General features: G+C 35.6%; 3 protein-coding genes and 1 non-coding gene across 4 annotated transcripts; 1 reads left to right on the top strand and 3 right to left on the bottom strand.

The window, feature by feature from the left end:
• Nucleotides 1-290: 290 nt before the first annotated feature.
• On the bottom strand, nucleotides 291-5,644 carry LOC7479284 (calcium-dependent protein kinase 1). Its single transcript, XM_002297964.3, has 9 exons — nucleotides 5,173-5,644; nucleotides 3,869-4,155; nucleotides 3,275-3,418; nucleotides 2,841-2,993; nucleotides 2,224-2,336; nucleotides 1,867-2,034; nucleotides 1,276-1,403; nucleotides 1,080-1,179; nucleotides 291-712 (listed from the first exon to the last, which is right to left on the bottom strand). Exons 1-9 carry the CDS (start codon nucleotides 5,541-5,543, stop codon nucleotides 629-631), a joined length of 1,548 nt encoding a protein of 515 aa, XP_002298000.1. The 5' UTR covers nucleotides 5,544-5,644; the 3' UTR covers nucleotides 291-628.
• Nucleotides 5,645-7,783: 2,139 nt separating this feature from the next.
• On the bottom strand, nucleotides 7,784-7,855 carry TRNAG-UCC (transfer RNA glycine (anticodon UCC)). The gene has a single exon. It is a non-coding gene; the product is annotated as a tRNA-Gly (tRNA).
• Nucleotides 7,856-11,333: 3,478 nt separating this feature from the next.
• LOC7472732 (aluminum-activated malate transporter 9) lies at nucleotides 11,334-14,850 on the top strand. The gene is made up of 6 exons (XM_002299467.4): nucleotides 11,334-11,885; nucleotides 12,071-12,211; nucleotides 12,305-12,574; nucleotides 12,709-12,848; nucleotides 12,944-13,090; nucleotides 14,061-14,850. The coding sequence occupies exons 1-6, from the start codon at nucleotides 11,588-11,590 to the stop codon at nucleotides 14,688-14,690; spliced, it is 1,626 nt and encodes a 541-aa protein (XP_002299503.1). The 5' UTR covers nucleotides 11,334-11,587; the 3' UTR covers nucleotides 14,691-14,850.
• A 4,276-nt stretch (nucleotides 14,851-19,126) lies between these two features.
• Nucleotides 19,127-23,367, bottom strand: LOC7472731 (uncharacterized). Its single transcript, XM_024607496.2, has 3 exons — nucleotides 23,163-23,367; nucleotides 22,334-22,396; nucleotides 19,127-21,825 (listed from the first exon to the last, which is right to left on the bottom strand). Exon 3 carries the CDS (start codon nucleotides 21,533-21,535, stop codon nucleotides 19,460-19,462), a length of 2,076 nt encoding a protein of 691 aa, XP_024463264.1. The 5' UTR covers nucleotides 21,536-21,825; nucleotides 22,334-22,396; nucleotides 23,163-23,367; the 3' UTR covers nucleotides 19,127-19,459.
• Between the last annotated feature and the right edge of the window lie 2,547 nt (nucleotides 23,368-25,914).

Here is a 25,914-nt window from a genome sequence, read left to right as displayed (position 1 = left end):
TTTTCAAAATTAATTTTCACAAATTAAATTCTTAATAAAATTATTTGACCCATTAAAAATCTAATTAAATCCTTATTCTTAATTAATTTTTTTAATTTTGACCTAAAATAATTTTAAACTTAATTAAATATTTAATTAGATCTATAATTAAATTAAAGCAGTCTATTACTTAAACTTAATTTTTATACAAATTCATCTACTATTTACTTAAATTAACCTTAAATTTACATTATCTAGGTCGTTTAATGGTGCAATTTGGAATGAGCAGGCAGTGTCGGTTCTAGTAAGACTGGAAAAAAAAAAGTCGTAAATATTATGTGGGCACAGGAAGGTGCACAAGGACAGAATCAACAACTTGTACAATGCACACCCTAACCAGTAAATAAGTATTTCATAAATCTCAAGTACAAAAATGAAAAACTTCTCGCAAAATATGATGCCACTCTTGTCAATTTCTCTGTGCAAAGCGGATGGCAGATAACAACAGATTCCAAAGAGGAGTGTTTGTTGTGAGAAGGTGGCCAAACTGAGGTCAAACATCTATCTTTGTCATGATACAACAGCATAAGTAAATTAATAAGTAGTTGATTCGCAAATTGATGCCAGGAGAAATCAAAATGCACCAAGCTCATTTGCGCCGTCTGTTTGAGGCCAGCTCAGGATTGCCTTTTCTCATCATGGCTACAAACTCTTCGTAGTTAATCCTTCCATCCTGCAAAAGGAGTTGAGAAAATATTATTCATGATTTCAAAGAGGCAATTTTGAAATATGGTTGTATTCTCCCAGTGTCAACATAGCAAATTAACATTATCAGGGGCGATGAAACTTCTTTTAAGAAACTAATGACCCCCCCGGGAGCTTCTTGCGACTATTTTGGTAAAAGAGGTCCCAGTTCCTCAATAAGTAAAATGACAGTTTTAGAAACCAAATTCTCTAGGGCATGAAACAACTGTGCACGCAAATCACTTCTGGAGATTAGTTCCACAGACAAGTTTTGGTAAATGAAACTACATTTTTCTGTTCCTTGACCTCAAAAGAAGCAAAATCAGCAGAAAACATAGATTAGGCAAGAAACGCACATGGTCTGTGTCAACTTCTGCAATGATCTCTTTTATTGTTTTGGAATCACCCATATTATATTTCATAAGGGCTTGCTCCAACTCTTCCATTGTGATGTACCTATATATAAACACAAGATAAACCAATGTTCATATACAAGTACAGGGGGGAAATATTCACAGAAGTACAAAGTGATAGAGAAGTAAAAGTAAGTACCCGCTCTTGTCCTTGTCAAAATATTCAAAGGCCTTGTATAGATGGTCCTCTCTTTCCATTCTATTCATGTGCATGGTAGCTGTTATAAACTCAATGTAATCAATTGTTCCGTTTCCATCAACATCAGCCTGAAAAAGCAGCTCATCAATCTCATCTGAACCACAGAACAGATCATCAAAAGGAGAAACAAACATGCATCTAATGTATCTGAGGAAACCATAAAGATCTGCCTTAGAAAAATGTTGCATTTCTCTGCTGTTGATTTGAGCTATTCCTTCATTCTTGAACATTGTAATTACATTTTAAAGCTATAAGATGAAATAAACGGTTCTATTTTCCTAATTTATAAGAGTCCATGTGATGAATATCCACATTAGTTCTCAATCATAATGGCTTCCTTCTTTAATCCTGATCAGAAACTAGAGCTCCTGCCTGTGAAGAGTCGACTGCTTAAACAAAATAAGGATTGAGAATGATAAATGCTCCTACAGGATTACACTCAATTGCTCTGTGTGCTTGAATAGAATAAAAAAGAACATGAAGGCATCATTAAGCTCAGGCAGACATAAAGAACAGAAGAATATATTGTACCGCTTCCATTAACTGCCTCACTTCGGACTCAGAAAGCTTAGTACCCAGTTTTGGAAGACCAGCTTTCAACTCTTCAAAAGTGATTGTTCCATTGTTGTCTGTGTCCATAGATTTGAACATTTCCTTCAAACCCATAATTTCTTCCTCGGAAAGGTTTTCGGCAATTACCTGAAGAAAGAAGAGACGTTTGTCTCTACAATAAGAATGACAGACATTTTCTTTTCTGCTTTATCCTTTGGGTTTCTTTGCATTTAGAAAAACAACATAGCATCCCAGCTTGAACTTTTCAATTTTGAATGATCATCCATTAAAAAATATGACAATATAAATTTCAACCACAGAGAGACAATTTCTCACCTTCAGTGCTATTTTTTTCAGTTTGTTCATTGCCCTGAATTGTTTCATTCTAGTTAAAACAGCAATATCAAGAGGCTTATCAGAGGCACCATCTTCTCGCATCCATGGATGATCTGCATTGCATGGCATTTTTAGTCTAATCAAGTCTCCACCATTTACATGGGCAAAAGAACTTGAAGCAAAACTATGGACACCATGTATTCAAAGAGTGGGAAGGAGGCAAAATGAAGATAATATTGGCAGTTCTCAATAGTAGCCAATCTTATTTTTACAGGGGGGATGGCTTGGTCACTTGGATCAAGCAACAACAAGCAAAGATGCCAGGTTCCGACCAATAAAAATGAAAACAAGCACATGGAACTTCGAGCAATCATAACTCCAAATCATGAACCATGGCACAAACTTTGGGGTGTGAGTGTAGTTGGATCTTTCTCCTTTCTTTCTTACTTTCTTTCTTTCTTTCTTTTTTCTTTTGCAAGGAGGGCCTATGAAACAGTGAATAAAAGAACATAGGGAAGAAGAAATCAAATGCAGAACTCTAGGAGTTAATAAATAAAACCTTCAAACCACTTTTAGTTTTATCTCCAAAAAGAACTTGCTTAAGGTGTAAGACTTACTTAGAACTTCAACTGCCGAAATTCGTTCCTTTGGATCAGCTCTTAGCATCTGTTTCACAAGATCTTTGGCACTACTAGATATGGAAGGCCATGGATCAGAGGAGAAATCGATATGTCCCCGGAGAATAGAATCAAAGATGGCCTGTTCAGTCTCTGCATATGAAACAAAGAAAAAGGTGAGAGGCACAACCACTCACCACGTCTAAGTATTGTACATTATCAATTAGTTTGGTCATCATGCACTCCAAAAATGGAGTAGAACTCTTAGCTACAACTTTATTAATACAAACTTAATTTACAACCAGAAAAAATTCAAGTTCTGCCAAATATCTTCTTCAGAAATGTTGCAAATATATAGCATATATAAAAACAATGATATCAGCATAAACAATGTATCCAAATTATGTAATCTCAATTAAGTTCAAAAGCCGCACCTCCCCAGAATGGTGGAACACCACTCAGAAGAATATACAATATAACCCCAGCACTCCAAATGTCAACCTCAGCTCCATAATTTCTTCGCAATACTTCAGGAGCTACATAATAAGCACTTCCAACAAGGTCTTTAAACACATCTCCTGCAAACACACACAGACTGTGGAGTTAAAAGTTATCACCAGTAAGCCATCAGTAATAATATACCTTAGAGATAATTACAAAAACCCTCCTAAATTTTGATCTAAATTTCACTTTCCCTCTATACTTTCATGAATTACACTTTACATCCTAGATCAAACAAAAAATTCAAATAAAATGCATTGTTGAGGATGTAAACTATTATTGAACATATAAACTACAGAATGGAAAGTATAATTTATGAAAGTATGGAGGGAATGTGAAATTCAGATCAAACTATAGGAGGATTTTTGTAATTATCCCTATACGTTATCATTTGTAACACAAAACAGTTAATTAAATTACAAAGTGATAAGATAGAATCTTACAGTGCAATAAGTAAATATATTTAATAGTCCATAACTTCAAAGCATTACAATTATACTGCCTTCAATTAACCATAAAACTATCACCTGGCTTAAAAAACACAGAGAGCCCAAAATCAGTAGCCTTCAAAGGGGAATCCTCATGAGTACTCAAAAAAAGGAAATTCTCGGGCTTCAAATCCCTATGAATCACTCCCATTGTGTGACAATTATGCACAACAGTTACAATTTGCCTACACAAATTGGCTGCGGCTCTCTCTGAATAATGCCCTTTTGTTATTATCCGATCAAACAACTCCCCTCCTTCACACAACTCCATTATTAAATTCACTGAATGCCGATCCTCGTAAGCTCCCTTCAATTCCACTACATTCCTGATACAAGGAAACTAAAATATTTCAAGTTCACATTTTTAACCAGTCAATAAAATTTAAACAGCTCAAAGTTGTATATTTGATTAACTGAAGTTAAAAAAACTCAAATTTTGTGTTTTAATTAATCAAACAAACTAAGGATCAAATTTGGAGTTCTAATTAACCAAAATAACTAAAAGTATGAATGTTGCATTTTTTAATTAACCAAAAGAACTAAAGAGCTCAATTTTTTGTTTTTAAATAGCCAAAAGAACTAAAGAGCTCGAATTTGCTTCTTCTTCTTCTTCTTCTTTTTTTAATTAATTAACCAAAAGAATAAAAAATCACTTAAACTTGCTTTAATTAACCAAAGACCCAAGGAGCAAAAAATTGCATTTTTAACTAATCAAAGAACCAAAAAGCTTAAATTTCCATCTTCACTTACTATCTCTAATCAATCAAAAAACTTCAAAATGCCCATCCTTGCAAATCCCCTCCCCTCCCATCCTATCGCATTCTTACTTGAAGAAACTCAAGGACTTTAAGAGTTCAAATCAATCAAAACAGAAACTAACAGGTGATGTTCAAATTTACATTTTTAATCAACCAAAAGAACTAATGAGCTCAAATTCACATTACTAATTAAACAAATGACCTAAGGATCTCAAATTTTGAGAATTTTCAATGACCAAATCCCTTGAATGCTCAAATTTCGCATTATTAATTAACCAACAAGAAGGATCACAAATTTTTGCAATTTTTTTTTTAAAAAAACTAACCAAAGACCTACAAGGTCAAAAATTTGCATTTCTTTTCATCAACCAAAGACACCTAAGATAGCTCAAATTTGCATTTTTAATTAACAAAAGGAACTAAATTGCTCAAATTTTGTCAATCTAATTAACCATTGCATTTTCAACTCCAATCAATCAATCGAAAAGGCAAATAGAAAACTCATTCAAATCTGCAATTAAAGTTAATTAAGCTTAAATCTGCATTTTTAGTTAATCCATTAATTAACGACACTGTGCTGTAGACCTGTGACCAGTAAGGTGATGCATGATCTGTACTTCACGGAGAACATCTTCAATATCATCACGATTGATGAGCTTCCGTTTAGCAATTGACTTGCAAGCGAAGTGCTGTTTAGTCTCCTTGTGAGTCACTAAGTACGTGACTCCAAACTGGCCGCGACCTACCTCGCGACCAAATGTGTATGTATTTCTTACATCCTCCATCGGCCGCCCGAGGACTCTGCCGACTGCGGCCGAGGAGTGGTGGAGGAATTGAGATCGCGGTGGTGGAGAGGCATTTGGAGGAAGGACTTTGATGCCACCATTAGAAGGAGGAGGGTTGCGGTGGTTGGTGGTGGTGGAGGAAGAGGAGGCAAGGCTGTTGCAGTTTCCCATTTTGGGGAGGGGTATTTTGGTCAAATGATAGTCAATGCAAGAAAGAGGAGTTAAGACGGGCCGATTTGAGAGGAATCTTGTCTTGTTGAGGGTGTGGGAGAGGTATTGAATTACTGAAATGGGCTTGCTTGGGGTTTTTATTGTGTGACAAGCGTATGGTAAATCGTATGTGGTTTCAGCTGGGCATCCAGTTGAAAGCTTACATTTGGAAACGATTATATGATTCACATTGTGAATCCCAAAACATGAGTATTTAATGTACTTCATTAAATTAATGACCTAAATTAGCTATTCTTGATTTTAATTAATTAGAGAATTTTTTCTAATTGGCAGGATTATGCAATGCAAATATAATACTTGGATAAAAAACAATTTTAACATGAAAAAATATAGGTGTGACTAAATAATTGTTTTGTGATATGTTATCCTCATATTATTTTTTAAATATAAAAATATATAAGTCTTGTTAACTTGTTTTATAGTAACAAATATTTTTTTAATTATGAAGTTAAAATTTGATACATATGAGTTGTTATTTTTAATTAAAAAAAATATCAATTAAAATATCTAATCTTGCGCTGGGAGGAACATTTTATTTTTTATTTAATTATATAATAATAATATTTTTTATAAGAAGTATAATAATTTTAATTTCATCTAAACAAACGAATTTACTAGAATAATTCATCCTTTTCTTATTGATATTTTTAATTCTAGCATAAACAATATAATTTTTTGTTTTAAGTGATTCATTTTATAAAAATTAAAAGCAATCATAAGACATACTCAAAGAAATTTGAATGATTAAAAATAATGATAAAAAATACTTCTCAAGTTGAAACCCTTGGTCTAATTATTGAGCTCATTTTTTTTTAATACAGGAAAAAATATATACGTAAAAATAAAATATAACATTATTTGGAAATCAAGCAAAAATCAAATGATATTTTATCAAATAATATTCTAAAAATATTTTTAATTTATTTATTTTAATGTATTGTAATTAAAATTAAAGAACTGTTGGCAAAACATTCTAAACATATTCTTAATTAATCTATTTAAATTAATTTAAATTTAAAAAAGATAAAAAAAAAATGCTAGGTGGATGAGCCTACCAAAAGTGCTATCTATCTAAAATAGTCTAGGCGTGTGGGTATGTTAGTCTAGACCCATTCGCCTAGCATTCGTAACTTTTTTCTTTGTTTTATCCATCTACCTTTATTGTTTTTCCAAAAAACAATATCAGCCGACGCATTATCACATACTATTAGATGTATATCCGCGTGCTATCACATGTTTATGAAATAAATATGTTTAATTGTGTTATAATTATAAATAAATATTAAAAAAATAATTAATAAATATAATTTTAAAAAAATTATAAAAAATAAAAAAATTATATAGAAAATTATTATAGCAATCTATACTGTTTTATGAAGAAAACTATAGTATTTATCTCATATAATTTAGTTTTATTTGTAATTATAATTCTCAACTAATTCAATATTAAAAATTAAAATCAATAAAGATAATTTTGAAAAAAAATCATAAAAAATAAAAACAACAAAACAAACCGTGTGGGGGAACACTGTAGTAATCTACAATGTTTTTTTTTAAATTACAAAGCTAAATTCTCAACCAATTCCATATTAAAAAAATAAAATTGACAAATATAATTTCGAACAAAATCATAAAAAAAAAACTATGTGGGGAAACACTGTAGCAATCTGTAGTATTTTGTGAGAAAAACTACAACTATAATTTTTAACTAACTCAATATTAAAAAAATAAAATCGATAAAAAATTAAAAAAATCATAAAAAAACTATGTGGGGAAATACTGTAGCAATTCATAATGTTTTTTTTTTAAAAATTACAAAAATAATTTTTTAACCAGTTTAATATTAAAAAAATATAATTGATAAAGATAAAAACAAACAAAAAAACTGAAAAAAATAAAATTATATATATATATATATATACCATAGCAATTCACGCTAACACGAAGGAGAGTTACTCCACGGAAAAATTTGAACTGATCCAATTTTATTCACCTACAGTGAAAGACCCAATTTAACAATTTTTGACCGGTTGTTATCGTAGATTGCAATTGAAAAAAGAAAATTGAGGGGAAAAAAATAGCGGGTGGAAATATTTAGTAATAGTAATACTGAAAATAGATGAATAACAGACGTGAAAACTAGTTTATTTAAAAGTCTATAAGCTATAAAAAGAAAAACTTGCGTTTGCCGGGAGTCGAACCCGGGTCTATTGCTTGGAAGGCAATTATCCTAACCGTTGGACTACAAACGCCTTTCGCTAATAAAGAGGTTTAATGTGTTATTCTTTCTAATACTTTTTCTCATGTAGGTAAACAGCTGATAGCAATAATTCAAGGCATGACTTTGGAATATACAGTCCGTAGTTCCTCAGAAATTCAAGTGTTTAGTTTATAATTTTCACTGTCTTTATAATTTGATTCTTGCCTAGAAACTCATTCATTCCTTCATGGTTACTACATTTCAAAATACCAATTTAATTGGCAAGTGTGTGTGTATAAAACAAGGCATGTCCATAGTCTGATTTGTCGATGTCCTAAAACAGCTAAAAACCGGACCTATTCTTTCCTTTTCTGGTTCCCCATTTGCTAAGGAGTTTGAACTTAATGTTAGACACTTGATAGCCCAATTGAAATCAAACAAATGTTATAGAATCTCAGAAATAAATTCACATGTTCTAATATCCTTTATGATTGTGGTGAAGAGAATTCAAGGAGGTGGTCCATTTGCATCTCCACAGGTCCTTGTAATTTTTCGGGATCATGGAATAGTATTGGTTTCTTGCTAGTTAGCTTTCAATCACTTAGGCATCCAATTCCATATATAATTTGTTGGGTATGGCTATATACATACATACATACATACATACATACATACATACATACATACATACATACATATATATGTATGTATGTATGTATGTATGTATGTATAGTTGAGAGTTAGGTTCTTGCACAACATGACCACACACACATGTTAGTACCAGAAAGTTTTCGGATTCCTATCAAATATTTCTGTTTCAATGCTTAAAGGTCAAAAAGTTAAAAGTAAAGAAGCCATGAGAGAAATAAAACAAATATATGCCACTTTAACAGCAGAAGGTATAAAGGGTATAGCAGTGAATTTCAATGGGATGTTATTATTTTAGTAGCGGTATTACTATCCAGCATTGGCAGATAATATGAAAGCAATCTTGGTTTTTATTCCTGCAGAATAATGTTTGTTCAATTCTCTTTTTAAATTCCTTAACCATGATACACTTCTTGTCAATATTGTATTGCAATGATCATAATTTTCAACCTCAAATGAACACATCAAACTAAAGATACGAAGCACTAGAGATTACTCATGGAACTCCGACTGAGTGTGATGACAATGCGAATTTCTTTTCGATGGTTTAGTTGTTAAAAAATTGGAGCCTCACATAATCACATGAATTGAAAGATACAAGGCATCTGTGTTTGCTGTGTATGTATCTAGGAAATGAAGTGAGAGATGAAGATACAAAGAGAATTGAATGAGACAGATGACTATAGATATACTCAATGTAGGTGATGGTGATCAATTGAGAGGTTAAGATGCATGCAGGAGATTGTAACAACGGAACAAATTCTTGTGGCAGACAGAGTGTTTTATAGGCCGATCCTGACAAGATTTCCATGTAGAACATCCATGTTCTCCGAAATGGAGAATGTACACGGGGAGATGGAGAGAGTGAGAGAAGGATTTACATTAGTGAACTCAGATTTTCAATGAGTAGGAAACAGCAAGATATTAGCTAGAGTTGTTTTTGCTGAAAGGATATAAAGTCACCAGTAGCTAGCCATTTAAAGCTGTAGGTTCTATCAACTATTAACCCCATATAAGAGCAAACATTCTGAAAATCGTGCAGGGCCTTAACATTGCTCGAGAAGCTAGAGGAAGAAAATCGAGAAATACTAATCGGACCTCTATTATCATCTGTTGCATGTATAGATTCTTGTCACCATATGCAATCTCAATCGGTTAAGAGACAATAGAAGCCAATAAATCCTTATGGTGGCAGAATCGAGATTATTCTTCAAACATTTTTACCTATCTTGTATGCTATGCATCATCCACTGTGTGCTAATGAAATGCATTTGCGCATCCCACAAGAGTTTCTGGAGAAGGCTTATCAGATGGAACATGAATTGCTAGTATATATTATTCAGGACTCAAACAACCGAGTGAGGGCGGATTCTGCTAGCTAGATAATCATTGAGTTAAAAACATTTTCTTGATCAGTTGCATTACTCTTGGTCAAAAGGTTCTCAGAACTTGTAATCTTCACAGTATTCTTCTCATTGATTTTCTCAAGACCAGAAAACAAATCAATTTTCTTAACTTTATCCCTGGAATATATTCCTCAGCCTGAAATTATGCTCTCATAGTTAAAGTCTTGGGCAAATTGTTCCTAAAGAATAGCAAAGCCTGGTATCGATGGTTAGAATTGTTTTCAGCTAAGCTAAGAATTTATAAGGATGTCAAGAGGGGAAAAGTAGAAAAAAGTGCAGAGGTTTTTGTTACCCATTCATTTGTTCCTCACTGCGATGTAGGGTGAATATCGCTTGGCAAGCCATCAACAATCCAGAGCAATGAAAATTCAAAGAATCTATTCGTCTTTCATTTCCAAAATTAATACCTTTAATACTTCAATAAGGATAGTGATAGAAGAAGAAGAATAGCATAAACCACTAAATTCCTGGCGTAATAAACTTATACCTTAGGAATTATTTTTAGAGCAACGGAAGAAGATAACATGTTTACAGAAGAATGCTGAGAAAGAGGAACTGAAATTGAACAACTTGTACATTGAAAACAAATATTGGAGCCTAGCTGTCTTTGTCAAGGGAATATTCCCACATGAAGAAAGTAAAAAGGCATCTCCACATAAGGAGTTCCAGCAGCTTGCTCTAACCTCTCTATCGAGTTGCTTTTATGGTAACTTCAAGGAGCCTTTAACAAATTGATGAGAATTGCAGTAACCAAATGACCAGAAATTGTCACCTAACAAATTCCGGTGCCCTTTTTATTTTTCTACTATTTTTTCTTAACCTTCTTGATGATTTGCTGATTTCCGTTTGTGGCAGAGCCATATGCTAATCTTTTGTGTATCATTTATACAAATACTGATCTGAGTGGTTCAGGTTTTAACAATCCTACTAGTTTTGGCTGATGGACTGGATTGATAACCGTGAAGAGCGATTCACAAGAAGTGCACATGTTCCTATCAGTAGAAAGTTCGAAAATTTTCCACATATGCTGAAAAAAGTAAATTAATATTAATGAAAAAACAAACCAGATAACAAAATAAATAAATAATAATAATAATAATATGGCATGATGCAAAATGTGTATATATTTGGATGCCAAATACGTGAAGACACAGTTTTATACTCTGTATAACATAATAAATCTTTGGCTGGTCTTTTTCTATATTACAGTCACTGTTGCCGTCACCATTACCGATCTACTCTGTCACCATCACCACGTCAAAATCTCCCACGGTGAGATATTATGAAAGAGAAAATGTGTGTGGCGACTGAAATTGCATGACCATGCAGTTTTTAGATTCTAATTCCTCATCCATGCAGCATTATTGAGGTTAAGCATCTTTATCCTAAGTTTTCATCTTCTCTTCTATTATTGCTGTATTATTCTTTTTCTTTATATATCATATCATGACTAGACATACTTTCTTCCCTAGTTGCACCCCGACTTAGCTTGCATCCCCCGACTCTTTAAATTGCTCTCTCCTTCTCATGAACATCCCACATCTAGCAACATCAAGTCCTGCAATTCTTATGAGCTCGTCATTCTCATCCGAACCCTACTTTGCTTCAAACTTTTCACTTAGTTTCAAGTCTTTTTCTTGGAAAATATAACAGGAACTCAAGTTAACAATACGGAAAATTCAAAGCAAACCAGGCCGAAAGACTTGGAAGAGTTTATAATTGATTGGAGAATGAATGGCAAAAAGGGCAGCTTCGAGATCAACATTCCACCAGAGGCTACCAAATCCAAGCTGCCTGGTACCAGCAAAGAAGGCAGCATTGGAGCATTTTCCTCCTGTAAGGCATGGATTTGGAGTGTATGGGAATTTGTCAAAGAAGATAGCAACAGAGTTAAATTCGCTTTAAAAGTTGGCCTAGCTGTTCTTCTAGTGTCCTTGCTTATACTATTCCGAGCACCTTATGATATATTCGGCACCAATATCATCTGGTCCATTCTCACTGTGGCTATCATGTTCGAATACACAGTTGGTAAGTATATGATTACAATTATCTGCAGACACATGTTTATGGGTTTTTGTTTTTTTGCATGCTCATATGTAAATGAAAAGCCATTGTTTGCGTGCTATACCGAAAAGATTAAAAAAATGAGTTGCAAAAATTAAAAAGAAAGTTACCTTAACAGCTGCAAGCTTTATGGCTGTTGTTTTCTCAAGGTGCAACTTTTAATCGAGGATTCAACCGAGCTCTTGGAAGCTTGCTTGCAGGAGTATTGGCTATTGCGGTTGCTCAGTTAGCTATACAGTCGGGCCGGGTTGCCGAGCCTATTATAATTGGCATTAGCATCTTTCTGATTGGTATAGCTTCTAAATTTTTGAAATGCTAGGAACAACAGAATGAGATTAAATTAGTATATGCTAAATAACTTTCATATGCAATATTATTTGCAGGGTCTATTACATCATTCATGAAATTATGGCCATCACTCGTGCCATATGAATATGGGTTCAGGGTCATACTCTTTACCTACTGCTTGATCATAGTATCTGGTTATCGGATGGGGAATCCAATAACAACAGCAATGGACCGACTGTACTCTATTGCCATTGGAGGGTTCGTAGCAGTCCTAGTGAATGTGTTTGTTTTTCCTATATGGGCCGGGGAGCAGTTGCACAAGGAACTTGTCAACAGCTTTAACTCGGTAGCCGACTCTCTCGAAGGTAATACAATCGGTCAGGTTTCATTTTTAGCGTATGGATATATTATCAAATTACCACCAACACATTAGTTTATATATTAAGAGGAACAAATAATAGATAGGAACTAATGCCAGTACTCTTTTTCGGAATTCTAGAATGCGTGAAGAAATATTTAGAAGACGAAGGGCTAGATCATCCAGAGTTCTCCAAGACTGTGATGGATGAATTTCCAGATGAGCCAAATTACAGGAGATGCAAAAGTACCCTAAATTCCTCTGCAAAACTTGAATCCTTGGTAAATATGTGTTAACATTTTTGCTGTCAAGGCTAGCTTATTTTGAATTGCAAATATTAACAATGATCATTGTTTTTGCTGGCTTCGTTTGAAAGGCCAACTCGGCGAAATGGGAGCCACCGCATGGCAAGTTTCGACACTTCTTCTATCCATGGTCAGAGTATGTTAAAGTTGGGGCAGTTCTACGATATTGTGCTTATGAGGTCATGGCACTTCATGGTGTTTTACACTCTGAGATTCAGGTATTTTCCTTTCACTTTTCTCTGATTTTATCTATGCGTGTGCATCCAGTGTGCAACTTCAATGTTGCTTGTTAAGGTGTGCATAAATTATCAGACGGGATATTCATATTCTTCTTTAGCAGAATCAGATGCTAACTGTGTACAAATATGCCTGCAACCAACAAAGCCTACCTTAGCTAGATTTCTCTAAGACAAAAGAACACTTGGAAAGGCAAATCGGACTCGAACCAAAATTATACGAAGTATTTGTTCTTTCGATTGGCTTCCATTAAGGGGATGGCATAAGAATATTGACTCGCTGAGAGATAACACACAAATGATAAATCTCCATTTATTCTTTGTTCTTTGTCTCATATCAATTGAATTGTTCCCATAATAACAAGTATACAAAGATTCCCGTGACTTGATTAATTAATGGTAGTTCAATCCACAGTAAGCATGACCTATGTCTTCGTATTATATACTGGATCGATCCACATTTATAGGAATACTATTTAAGAAACATCATGCATAGGTGGGAGCTCCCAAAATATCTCAGAATTGGGAAATCTGTAACCAAAATACTAATAATACAAGTGAAAAGGCACAGCTAAAGAACAATTTTTAATACAACAATGTGGTTACAATAGAAACTATGTATTCATCTATACATGCGTACAAAAAATAAATAAATTTGGTAGTCCACTGGTTATAAGGCTGATCCATGGCAAAGCCAGGTTGCAAGATAACTCGGATTTTCAGATTCAATGGGAAACTTCATACTTGGTAAGCTTCAACCCGCAGAAGTTCTTTTCTCCACCTTTCTTTCGCTAAGCCAACTGACCAACTAGATATAATCTTAGAACCCGTAGATGGTTTCAGAAACAGGAGTCAACATAAATCTGATAGAGTGAAAACTTAATAAAATATAGCTACTTTCTGATTGTATATAGCAAACATTATTAATTTTGATGTTATTTTCTATCTGTAGGCACCTCACAACCTCCGGTTCACATTCTACTCAGAGATTCAGGAAGCAGCAACACATGCTGCAGAGCTCGTTAGGAGCTTGGGAAAAGACATTAGTAACATGAAGCGAAGCCCAAAAACCTCACTACTAAAGAAGGTTCATAGCTCAACGGAGCGCCTGCAACGAGCCATAGACATGCACTCTTATCTCCTCGCATCTAATTTTGATCCTCCTGACAACTCTTCCAAATCACTTACCAAGCTCCCCGTCACATTTTCAACCACCCAGTACGACCTCTCGAATCCATTAACCGAGTTTGACAGTAGCAGTGCAGAAAATAACTTGAGTCAAATAAACCAAAACGTGCCTTCAGGGACTCCTCCACAACAGACAGAGTCCTACCATGAGATGATGAGGAAACAGTCAAGAAGACTCCATTCATGGCCATCAAGGGAAGTGGATGCTTTTGAAGAAGAAGGAGGTCTCGGTATGGACTTTCTGCCAAGAATGAAAGCATTGGAGAGCACCGCAGCATTGTCACTTGCCAATTTTACTTCCTTACTCATTGAGTTTGTTGCCAGGCTCGATCACTTGGTTGAAGCAGTTGATGTGCTTTCAAAGATGGCCAAATTCAATCATGAGGGTGTATAGCTGGAAAATATACAGATTTCGATACATTCCTAATGTGCAAGTTATACTACCAAAAAGAAAATTATAAATTAGAGGGTGAAAAATCTTATAGGCTCTAATAGATGTTGTAACTTGTAATCACCTGAAATAACAATAAGAAAAAAGTTCTTAAGTTTTTTCATTTCTTGTTTCAGCTTATAAGAATCTAAAGCATGAATAGCAGCATTACTTGTGGTTTTACAACAGAAAACGAAAGAGGGGTTTTGGGTTGATGTCGATGAGATCGTGAAAAAAACTTCACATAAAAAAATAATTTTCTTAGCTAGCGAAACTAGGTTGACAAGCAAGGAAAAATATATAGCAAGAGAAAAAATGAGGTGACGTGAGGGAGTGCATATTTGGCATGGTTTCCTAGCGGTTTGCCTAGCTTTTTGGTTGGTTTTTTTTTTTTTGGCGAGAAATTACTATGTGGTTGTATTACGGTGATCTTCTGGCCTTTTTTCTTGCTTTGCTTGCATGAGTGTATTTATACATCATGTCTTGGAATTTCTTCGTGTAGAAGATATTGTATTATTAGTAAGGAAATTGGTTTGATTGGTAATGACGGCTCTTGGTTGTTGTGCTGTGCATTGTTGTGCAATGCAGGCTATTAATAAAAAATGTTGGTGATGATATGTGATTATTGTCTAAAAAATAGGTACTTGGTCTATATAAAAAGTACAAAACAATGCGTAAAACAACGCGTAGAAAAAATCATGTTTGTATAGAATACATGAAAAGTTTGTGTGGACGATTCATGGAACCCATAAAAATACATAGGAGAGAGTGTTTGGTAAATTAGTTAGATTGAGGCGATATTAAGTTTGAGTTGTACTTTAACTATAAAATTTACAGTCATTTAGGTTATGCCTAACTGGCTAGAAAGATTCCATCTACGTGGGCATTAATCCAAGTAAATGGAAGTCTAGCCATTTGGGCTAGCCCAAACGACTAGAAATATTTTTTTTTATTTTTCTTGCATCATCATTTGCCTTCAAGTATTTTAAATATATATTACTTTAAAAGGAGAAAAATACTTATTGTATATATATTACCTTTTTAGGCTATGATTGCATGATAATATTATCATAGCTAGGTATGCATGAGAGTACCTTTGACTTTTATTAATTCTTCTTGTATGAAGTTTCTTCATGTAATTCTTTGCTAAGTTTTGGCAAGAAAGAGAAGAATTTTTTTGTTTGTTTATTTTTACAAGAAAAATAGTCTAATAATAAAAAGTGAGTTGGATTATGAAGGTGTATAAAAATACATTTTTAGAGGAGAATGTTCATGAGTAGTCAAGAAGGATCTAGATTTTTTTTTTGGAGACAAGTGGTCATTGAAACCTTAATAAGGATCCCTAATCTTTTTTTTTTAAGATAAAATGATCATGGAGACTTAGAGAACTTGGAGACATAAATACTTTTTCATGGAGATTTCATGGAGATATTTTGTTGGATGCATGAAAAGCACTACTATTTTTTATTTGAAAAAAAAGACAATGGAGATATAATTTTTAAAATTTATATTATCTCAGACAGTGCATCATGAGGACTTTTTTCCTATTTGTTTAGGTTGTATCTCTTTCTTCATAAATTATTAAAGGTATGATCTAAATCTAAATATCAATCTTTCTATCTTTTTTTTTTAAGTGCTTGACACTCTTTAGTATTATGCTTATGATCATGGTGAAAGAAACAAAATTTATTGGGGTTCCTTGTGTTTGAACCACCTTTCATTGGAGGTGGGTGTTGCATTAAATCTTTTCCCTTTATGGTGATCAACACATCAGCTCGTGTGGTGGTGAGAGGTGTGGTCAGAAGTCCAAGAAATATCAAGCGATCATGCATGTTTCCCTTGGTAGAAGACTAGTGATATTATAGAGATTTTGCTATTTGGAAACGATAGTAACCCTTCCTAGTCACACTAGCTTCCTCTACTCGAACATGGTTTTCCATCACTTGGTTCATTTTAAGAAGTGTTTTGTCATGGAAAGAGTATAGGCGTTTCCATAATGAGTAGTTATAAAGTCCACTGATAAGAGATTTGGTGATAATAGGTTCAAGCATATTTTTTTTGCTTAGAATTTTCTCGTTAAAGATATGCCCTAGTACTTTGACTCTTTCATTATATAATAGCAAAGATTTTAGTTATATTTTTTTCAACTGGAATACTGGTGCTGAAACGAGAAATGAGCTTTATGTAGAAATCACGAAGACCTAGGATGGAGCTGGTATCAAGTCTATGATATCACACCTTAGCAAATCCATGAAAAGTTATAAAAAAAATCTTACACATGACATCATTCTTTGTTATCACCACCTCCATAATACTTTTGATATTTTGTATGTGCTTCCTAGGATTTATAAGGTATAATAGCTATATAGGTTGACCTTTATAGCGATACAATCCCAAGGTGAGTGTGTAACACTAAAGTGGAGATTCTTCTATACTTTAGGAAAGATGTTTAGGAGCTAGTGCATTCTTATGGACATTGTTTTTGGGTTTTTTTTTTCATGATGAAGAGCATGTGAACGAGATTAGACTCAGAAGAAAAAGATTGATAGGGATATCCACACTTGTGGCTAGGATCTGTTGAGGAGTGCTGACTCATTCAAAGAGTTTGAGTATTGTGCCTACCTAGCATGTTGTTTTGCCCTGTTTCTTCATGTAACTAAAGTTATCTCCGTGCACTTGGTGTATGTAATGGAGTTATATATTGATTTTCTTGTTGATGAAATGGAAGAGTGTGAAGTTGTTCCTGTATGACTAAAATAACATTGTTGAGCACTTGCACTTATACTTGTTAAAAGAGTTGTTGGAGAACTAATGGAACTGAAGTCCTTATGTTAGAGAAATCAATTACTCTCCATTGTCTCGGGGTTTCATCAGCCATGAATAATCTTTTTGATGAAGAGTGAAAGAGAATGAACTAGCTTTTTTCTTCTTGTTTTCCACAAATGACACCATTGATGAGGTTGTGAAAAAAACTTCACACAAAAGAATTTTCTTAGCTAGAGAAACTAGGCTAATAGGCGATTCTTGTAAAAATAAATCCCCTAAAAAACAAATAATTATTTAATGCTTAAGTCAGTACATATTTATAGAGAAAAAAATTAGATGAGGTGAGGGAATGCGTTTTTGGCATGGCATTCTAAGACGTTGCCTGACTTTCATGGCCTTTAGCTAGGTATTTTTTTGGCTTTTCTTACTAGAAATTATTATATGGTTGTGTTATATCAGGGTGTATTTATATACCATGCATTGAAATTTCTTTGTGTAGAAAATACTGTGTCGTTGATGAAAAAATTGATTTAGCTGGACATAACAACTCTTGGTTGATTTATCATGCATATTATTAGTGAAAAATATTTGCGATGATGTGTGATTATTGGCTAGAAATATGTACTAGATTTGCATTAAAAAGTATAGAAAAAAAAGTGAAGAAAAAACTATGTGTGGATTGTGTTTATGAAAAGTTGGCTCCTGAGAACCCATAAAAATGCATAGAATAGCATGTTCGATAGATTAGTTAGACTAGGACAAGATCGGGTTTAGGTTGAACTTTGTCTAGAAAATTTCCAGCCACAGGGGATAGCTCAGCTAGTTGGAAAAAAACTTCAGCCACGTGGGTATTAGCCCTAGTGGTTGGAAGTCCAGCCGCTTGGACTTGGCCTATATATATATATTCAAAGTACTTTTTCTCGGCAGTTACATTTTTAATTTGTTTTACCTTTTCATCTAGTCGTCCAATTACTTTACGAATTCAATTCGGAAATCATAGCCTCACTCAGCCCACGAGTTAGCATCATGAAATTAGTCTCCTCACATTCTCACCACGAGAAGCAAATTAGTGCTCCTACAGGGAGGGTTAAAGGCTGAAGTCTCCCTTGATCAGGTGTTGGTTGTTACAGTTAAGTAGGTCCAACAAGCTTGGAAGCATCCCATCAATCAGAGCTAGACCGTCATTGAAAAACAAGCAAGACATTGCAAGTCCTATGGGCGGGCTAGGTCGTTGAGAGGTCCATGGACCCTTTTGACTCCCAAAATTAGGGTCCTGGATTGATCAATCTGGCTGCAGGAATCAACTGCTGAAAGATTTTAGAACATGGTTCTCGAAGATATCAAAGCCTATTGTCTAAATCGGTATTTGTTGGGGCCTTCTCTTACTGGGTATCATTTCCGGAATACAAGTCATTGTCATCAGTACTGCACTCAAACTCCGAAGTAAACCATTTCCTGAATAGTGCAAATCCTTAAAGGATTTGGCATCCAGGTAACATCCCAATAAAATCCAGCAAGTATACAACGCAGCTTGTTGGGCATCCACAAACAGCTCTTGAATCACAGCAAGGTATGCACTCTGAAAAACAGGCTCAACAGTAAAGCAGTTCTAACCAGAAATAAAATTCAAAACCTTAACTAACATGATACTGCTTAAAGGATTTATTATAACCAGAATGTTCGACAAACTGACCGACCTTACAGGCTACAACCTGAGTACACCATAACCTGCTGAAGAGAGAGAAATATTTACAAGAAAAGAACACCAGACCTGACTTGATGCTGACTAACCTACTTGGTTTTCCCACACAAAGGTGTCAAGGATCTTGCATGTCCTCTCCATCTTGACAAATGAATGAGAACAAGGTCTAAACACCAACAGACTAGACCAAATAAATCCGAAGGACCCAAACAGCTAGAAAGTCTTTCACTAGCTAAGAACAAATCAAACACAGGTGAAAGAAGTCTTACATCCAGTTCTGAGTTGTAATATATGATTTTCTTGGCTCTGGTGGATCTCCAGCTACAATTTGGTTGCTGCATGAGCCAACACCAGAACCACCAGCAAGCATTGCCATCAAACTGCCTCCATGCACCCTGCCTTCTGATACAAAAACTGGCATTGATGAGAGACCTGCTTCACTGGCAGAGAGATGAGCATTTGAGACTCCAAAATGTTTCAAATCAGAAGTAGTTCTGCCCAATGAATCCCTGGCACTAGTACCCATCTTCACAATATCGACAGTCATGTCCTCGACAGTGACAACTTCTTTCGTCTTCTCAGACTGACTAATTTTAGGGTCCTGGACCATAGGTCCCAAGGTGACACCACCATGAACCCTCTTGTCCTGCACCAAACCGCTGTGAAGTGCACAGAGACCTGTCTTACCCCTTGCAAATGAGGTACAAGGACCAGAAGGTAGGTTACCATATTCTGACCCAGGATGACCCCAAGAGCATCTCTTCCCTCCACCATGTGCCTTGCAGAAATCGGTGCTGCCTTGAGCACTTTTACCACATCCTTCAACCTTGCACCTTTTTCCACCGCCATGACGGACACAAAAATCTGTACGTCCTCTTGCACTCTTTGTGCACTCAGGTACAGCACACCTCTTTCCACCCCCATGTGCGACGCAGAAGTTGGTCCCTCCATGTACACTCTTACTACAAACCCCACCACGTTGGAAGGCACACCTTTTTCCTCCTCCGTGGCCTTTACAAAAAGGAGTGCTCCCTTCAGCACCCTTGGTGCATCCTGGAGCAGTGCAGCGTTTCCCCCCACCATGTGCCTTACATAACATGGTGCTCCCTTGTGCCCCTTTTGTGCATCCTGAGAATTGGCATCGCCGACCACCTCCATGAGAAATGCAGAGACCAGATAGACCTTCTGCACTCTTTGTGCAATTTTCTTTCTGGCATCTCTTACCCCCACCATGTCGGATGCACAAACCAGATTTTCCTCTGGCAGCTCGAGCACAACCCTCACGACTGCATCTCCGCCCGCCACCATGGGCAATACAGAAATCTGTGCGACCTTCTGCACTTTTTGTGCAACCAAGGAATTCACAGCGGCGTCCACCCCCATGGGCCTTGCAGTACACTGTTCGGCCCTCAGCTCCCTTGTGACAGCCTGCTTTCTGACACCTTCGGCCTCCACCATGTGAAATACAACGGCCGGAAGCGCCTCTGGCACCCTTTCCACATCCTTCAACCTGACATAACTTTGAGCTAGCGCTGCGTTGATATGGCTGTTGCTGCTGTGTTATCCCAGAAGTGCAGGTGACTGAACTCTTTGGTGTTATCACACTAGATGAGTGGTCTGGAAAACTGGAAGTAGGATCCCTAGTTCTTGGAATCTGGTTGAAGAAGCTAGCCTCTTTGTTCTGGGAAATCTGCAATGGAAGCAATGCAATCCCTGATTTCCAACTATCTGATGTCAATCGTTCATCCACATTTGATGCTCCACCCATTGCCAGCGGCATATCCATGCCAAATTCAAGTGAACTAGAGTGTGGATGGATGCTAGTAATATCGGATTCAGAAGGACCAGTGGAGAGACTCAGCTCCAAGTCAACCCTGGGCTGCAATTCCATTCCTTTGAGATTTGAACCAGCAGGCTTCTTCGGGCTCGACATCTTCTCGTTGCCAAGATGGAGAGAGAAGTCCAATTCAAGATCCATTGAGGACTCTTCATCAGTTTCTTTGGCAGAAGACATTGCTGTGCAAGCAGTTGCTGAACTCCCCTTACTGTCTGAAGAACTTGAAGAGCGGCGAAGCCCAAGGGATAGTGAAGAACCAACATTTAGGCCCATGGATCCATCAATCAAATTCCGCTTCCGCTTAATACCCTTAGAGGGAGACCCATAGGGAACCGAAGATCCTAGGGAATCAAGGCGCAAGACAGTATCTGCACTGAATTTGGTGCCAGCTACTCCAACTCCAACGGGCATTGAACTGCCCAAATTCTTGGATGCATTTGAAGGGCAATCAGCAGCAAAACCAAGGTTCCGGAGTCTGTTGTCCATGAAGCAATGGCTAAACATAAAGTGATTTCCAAACCTAAGATCAATCTTAATGAACAGTTCACCTGACTTCTGGGGTCAAGAAAAATAAACTACAAAACTTGGTTAGATGACGAAAAAATTAGCTACAGAACTAGGGTTAGATGTCTCTGAAAGGGTACATCCCACCCCCACTAACGAATCCAGATGTATCACAACGGTCCATTTTCTTATTAAGTAGTTTAACCCAGAAGTAGGCTGATTAGTTGGAACAGAAGAGGATGAATCCGGGCACACTAGATTCCTTCATAACAGTATGCTAGTCAACCTTCCTGTTTCACAAGTCCTATGGTTAGAAAAAATACATGAAAGCATTACCAAAAAGTAAATGCAACCAGATTCAACATCATCTCATGAGATTAAGTAAATGTTTGTATCTATTGAAGCTTGCAACAATTAACTCCCACTAAAACAAAACAAAAGTGAAAAGAAAAAAGAAAGAAACTAAAGCAAAACAAGTTGCTTCGGAGGTACTTTTGCAGACATCGTGAAATACAGCACTAAGAAGGTAATAAGAATCAACATCAGAGCCCATGAATGCAAATACTCCCAAATTCAATAAAGAGTCTTTACATCCATCAGGCTAGGAATATATCAGGGACTCTTATGATGAGAAAAATAACATAAGAAGACAATTCTAGTGCTGTAACTATTATAAATTATTCAGTCAATAAATAAAAATTACTCAGTAAAAGCAATGAATTTGATCTCAAACAGAACATATTTTTTTTCTGAAATGCTAACCAAATGGGACAGTACACTTCAAAAATTTAAGCAAACCTCTCTGAACACCCCAGAAGAAAAGCAGAGACCAAACGCAACAACCAGGTGCCACCAGCAGATCTACGAGGAAAAAAAGAGCAGAATTCGATAAGATAATCAACAATGAACAAGTATAAAAAAGCTGCAAGGTTGACAGCAGGTCAAACCTTAATAATTATTCTTGAGAATAAGAAGAGAAAGAAACATCAATTATTACGGAAACATCATATCAGTTCAAATATAATCCATTAAAAGAATCCAAACATCTTTCACAAAACGAAACCAGACACATTGGTTCTTGCCATAATTCAAATGGAGCACACTCACTGATTATCTATCCAGAATCTCAATTAAAAAAAAACAAAAAAACAAAAGTTAATCACATAAACGGAGGAAAACATAACAAAAATCAAATATTCGAACTGAGATCTATAAAGCTAAGAATGAAACAGAGAAAGGGCTTTAGCAGTTTAAGCCAAAAAAGGCTTATCAGTCTTCCTTGATTGCCAATCAAGCAAACCAATAAAAAACAAAAATTTACTACAAGTTTTAAGCAGCTTTGCTAAACACACTAAAAAAACATGGGACATGATAAAAGAAATCAAAATTCTACCCCGTTTGACTGCTTAAAAAATCCAAAAAACTGAAAACAAAGCCAAAACCGATAAAGCTCAACTATTTAACTATCTGAAGCAAGAACTTCTCAGCCCAACTAATTAAGAAGCAAAAAAAACCCTCTGATTCTTCATGCTTTCCTTCAGTTTCTCAGCAACCAGACAGGCCGTGAATCACAAGAATTCCGATTCGAAAAAACAAAATCCAAATTTAAGATGTTAACTGTAAGTACCTCGAGATTTGATTGGAATCGACGGAATCAGGTGTGGAGATTACGCGGAAGGATCAAACGACGGGGAGTCTTTAGGGATCTTAGAAGCAACGGCAGCGAGAGAGATAAAAAAGAGGAGGCGGAGAGTGAGAGGAAATAGCGAGGCGAGAGACGCGAAAAAATGAAGAGAGGGATAGGTGGAAAAGACGAATAGAAGAAAAGAAGAGGACGTCGGAGGTGCTGGTACACGTGCTAAAGTCATTACAACCCACGTTCCATTTTATTTTACGGTTTTGATTTATTTTTATTAAATGCTAGATGTAATTAATTATTTTCCTTTTGTTTTAATAAAGAAAAGAAGAGAGAAGAAGAGAGACCACATCATTTATTTGGAAAGTTTAATTTCGTAATTAGTACTGAAGGATATTAATTGGCGGAGACAGATATTTTCCCCGCATTTCTTTTTTTGGTACTTATTACTTTTATTTTGTCACATGGGATTTGACACATTTATTTTCTTATATTAACGAGTACTTATATTTTTTATATTTTTCTTTCTATTCATGAATTCTTTTTTACAATGTGGATGCTTTGTGATTCTTACAAACAATTTCTTCTTGAAAATGATAAGAGATAAAATAAAATAATGTAAGTGGAGTTTGATCCACTAAAACTTCTAATTATACATTAAGTTGTATTTAAATTAATTTAATTATTAAGATAATATGAACTTCTTCTTCTTCTCAAGAACAAAAGAATCATCCCCCCCACATGCTAAATTCCCACTTAAACGAAATTCACCTTAAAAAAAGGCCAGCTTTTTCTAACAATATATATTACTTTTTGTCAGGAAGAAGTTTTTTAATATTTAAATATTTTGATTAAAAATAATATTATAGAAAAAATCCTAAAAAATACTTTAATTTACATAATTTATTTAAGATTTATTAGGGAAAGAACTTTGATATTGGAGCGGGATGAAAATTCTTATAATGCCTAGATATGTTTTAAAAATATTTTTAATTTAAAAAAATTGATGTTTTTTTAATTTTTTTATAATATTATAAATAAAGTATAAATATATAAAAAGAAATATTTTAATATATTTTAAAATAAAAATATTTTTGAGTAGGGCAACTACCGAACACAGTATAAGAGAGGAACATAATAAAATTACATTCTCATAAATGTAAGATGAAATGGTGGCAATGATATAATGCAGACACTGACCAAAGCAATAGGGGGGGGGACACGACAAAGGGAGGCTAGTTAAGGTCAGTCAAGGTAGGTAGCGCGTGGCATAAGATACAGAGACAGTCCAAAAATAGGCCCCACGCTGCCTGTCAAAGAGACATGACGTTTTATTTTATTTATCTGGAAAACTACAAACGAGTCTTTCAACTAAATATATGATTTCAATTTAAGTCTCTAAGTTTCCAAAACTATCACGAGCTGGTCAATTTAGCCCAGACAAGTTTCCTATCTAAAATAATAATTAAAAAAATATATATATTTACTAATGCATGCTGCTAACAATATCAACGCTACATGTCCTGTTAATGACAATACATAGTAAACAAGAATTGCTAATTATGAAATCTTGAAGCTATATGCAAAGAATTGATATTGTTGCGTAGAATCTAGCTCGAGAATGCTTGGACAATTAAGAAAAAACACAAGGGAAGTCTTTAGCTTTAGGACTATATTGCTTAGTTTTGAAGATTCGAGGATTAATTGAAATTATCTGTTTGGTTAGGAAACTTATTTAGTTTGGTTGTTAGTTCGAGAAGTCGGCAGCGGCTCGTAGCCGTTCATGGTGCTCAATCTCGGCTTAGTGAGGACCCCACACAAGCAAACCAAAAGAACCCTTCGAGAAACGAGACTCCTCGTGGGGTCCATACTTCGCGCCGACAGCGGTTTTCGCTTGTCACCACGTCGCCCGCCAGAACAATTGCTTATGTTAACAACGAGCGCGTCGGAGAAAGATTAGGCACATGGTAAAAGCTCTTGGTAGTCGAGATTAATTTATTTTCTGAGAAGGACACCGAGGGGGTGTTTGGGAGGGCCTAAAGGAGAAGGAAAAAAACAGGCGACGCAGCTCAAGCACGCGCGATGCTCGCTGTTGCAAAATGTGGTTCGCTCACCACAGTGGCCTGTACTAAAATATCTTGAAAGGCTTCCTCGTTTTCTAACAAGGATAAGATTCATGCAATCACCAAGCGCAGAATAGGAAGCTCATTACCCAGAAACAGCAAAAAGCTTGTGCATAAAAAGCAGCGGTGCTAAGGGATTTCTTCTGCGCATACATGTAAATGGGATTTGACAAATTTTATAGCAGCAAAACAAATCAAGTCCAAGAATTTGATTCCTCTCGCGAAATCTTATCCCACGCCGTTCATCCCATGAAGCATGAAACAAGGTCAAGGTATGCTGGCCATAGTCTTGAATCGATCCATGTCTTCCGAGATTAAATTAATTTTATTTTTCCCTCCCTCTTCCAATCCATTTTTGGCTGTCATTTTAATATTGCCACAATAGGGAATGTTAGTGGAGAATGGTTGATTATGCTCCTTTTCTCAAAGCTACCGATGAAGAATATGCCTCTAAAATATTCGGCTTCTGAGGTTGCACGTGCAAAGTTCACTTTCATGTGACTAACAAGAGCCCAATATAATAAAACTATCTCTGGTACCATAACTGTTGTGGCTGGTGGCTGTCGGTGTCAGATTTCTAATGTCACTCACTGGGCATCTCCATAAAGACCCCACAAGAT

The sequence above is a fragment of the Populus trichocarpa genome, chromosome 1 (genome assembly GCF_000002775.5).
Source record: "Populus trichocarpa isolate Nisqually-1 chromosome 1, P.trichocarpa_v4.1, whole genome shotgun sequence".
NCBI lineage: Eukaryota > Viridiplantae > Streptophyta > Magnoliopsida > Malpighiales > Salicaceae > Populus > Populus trichocarpa.
This window is presented reverse-complemented; position numbering and strand designations above follow the sequence as displayed.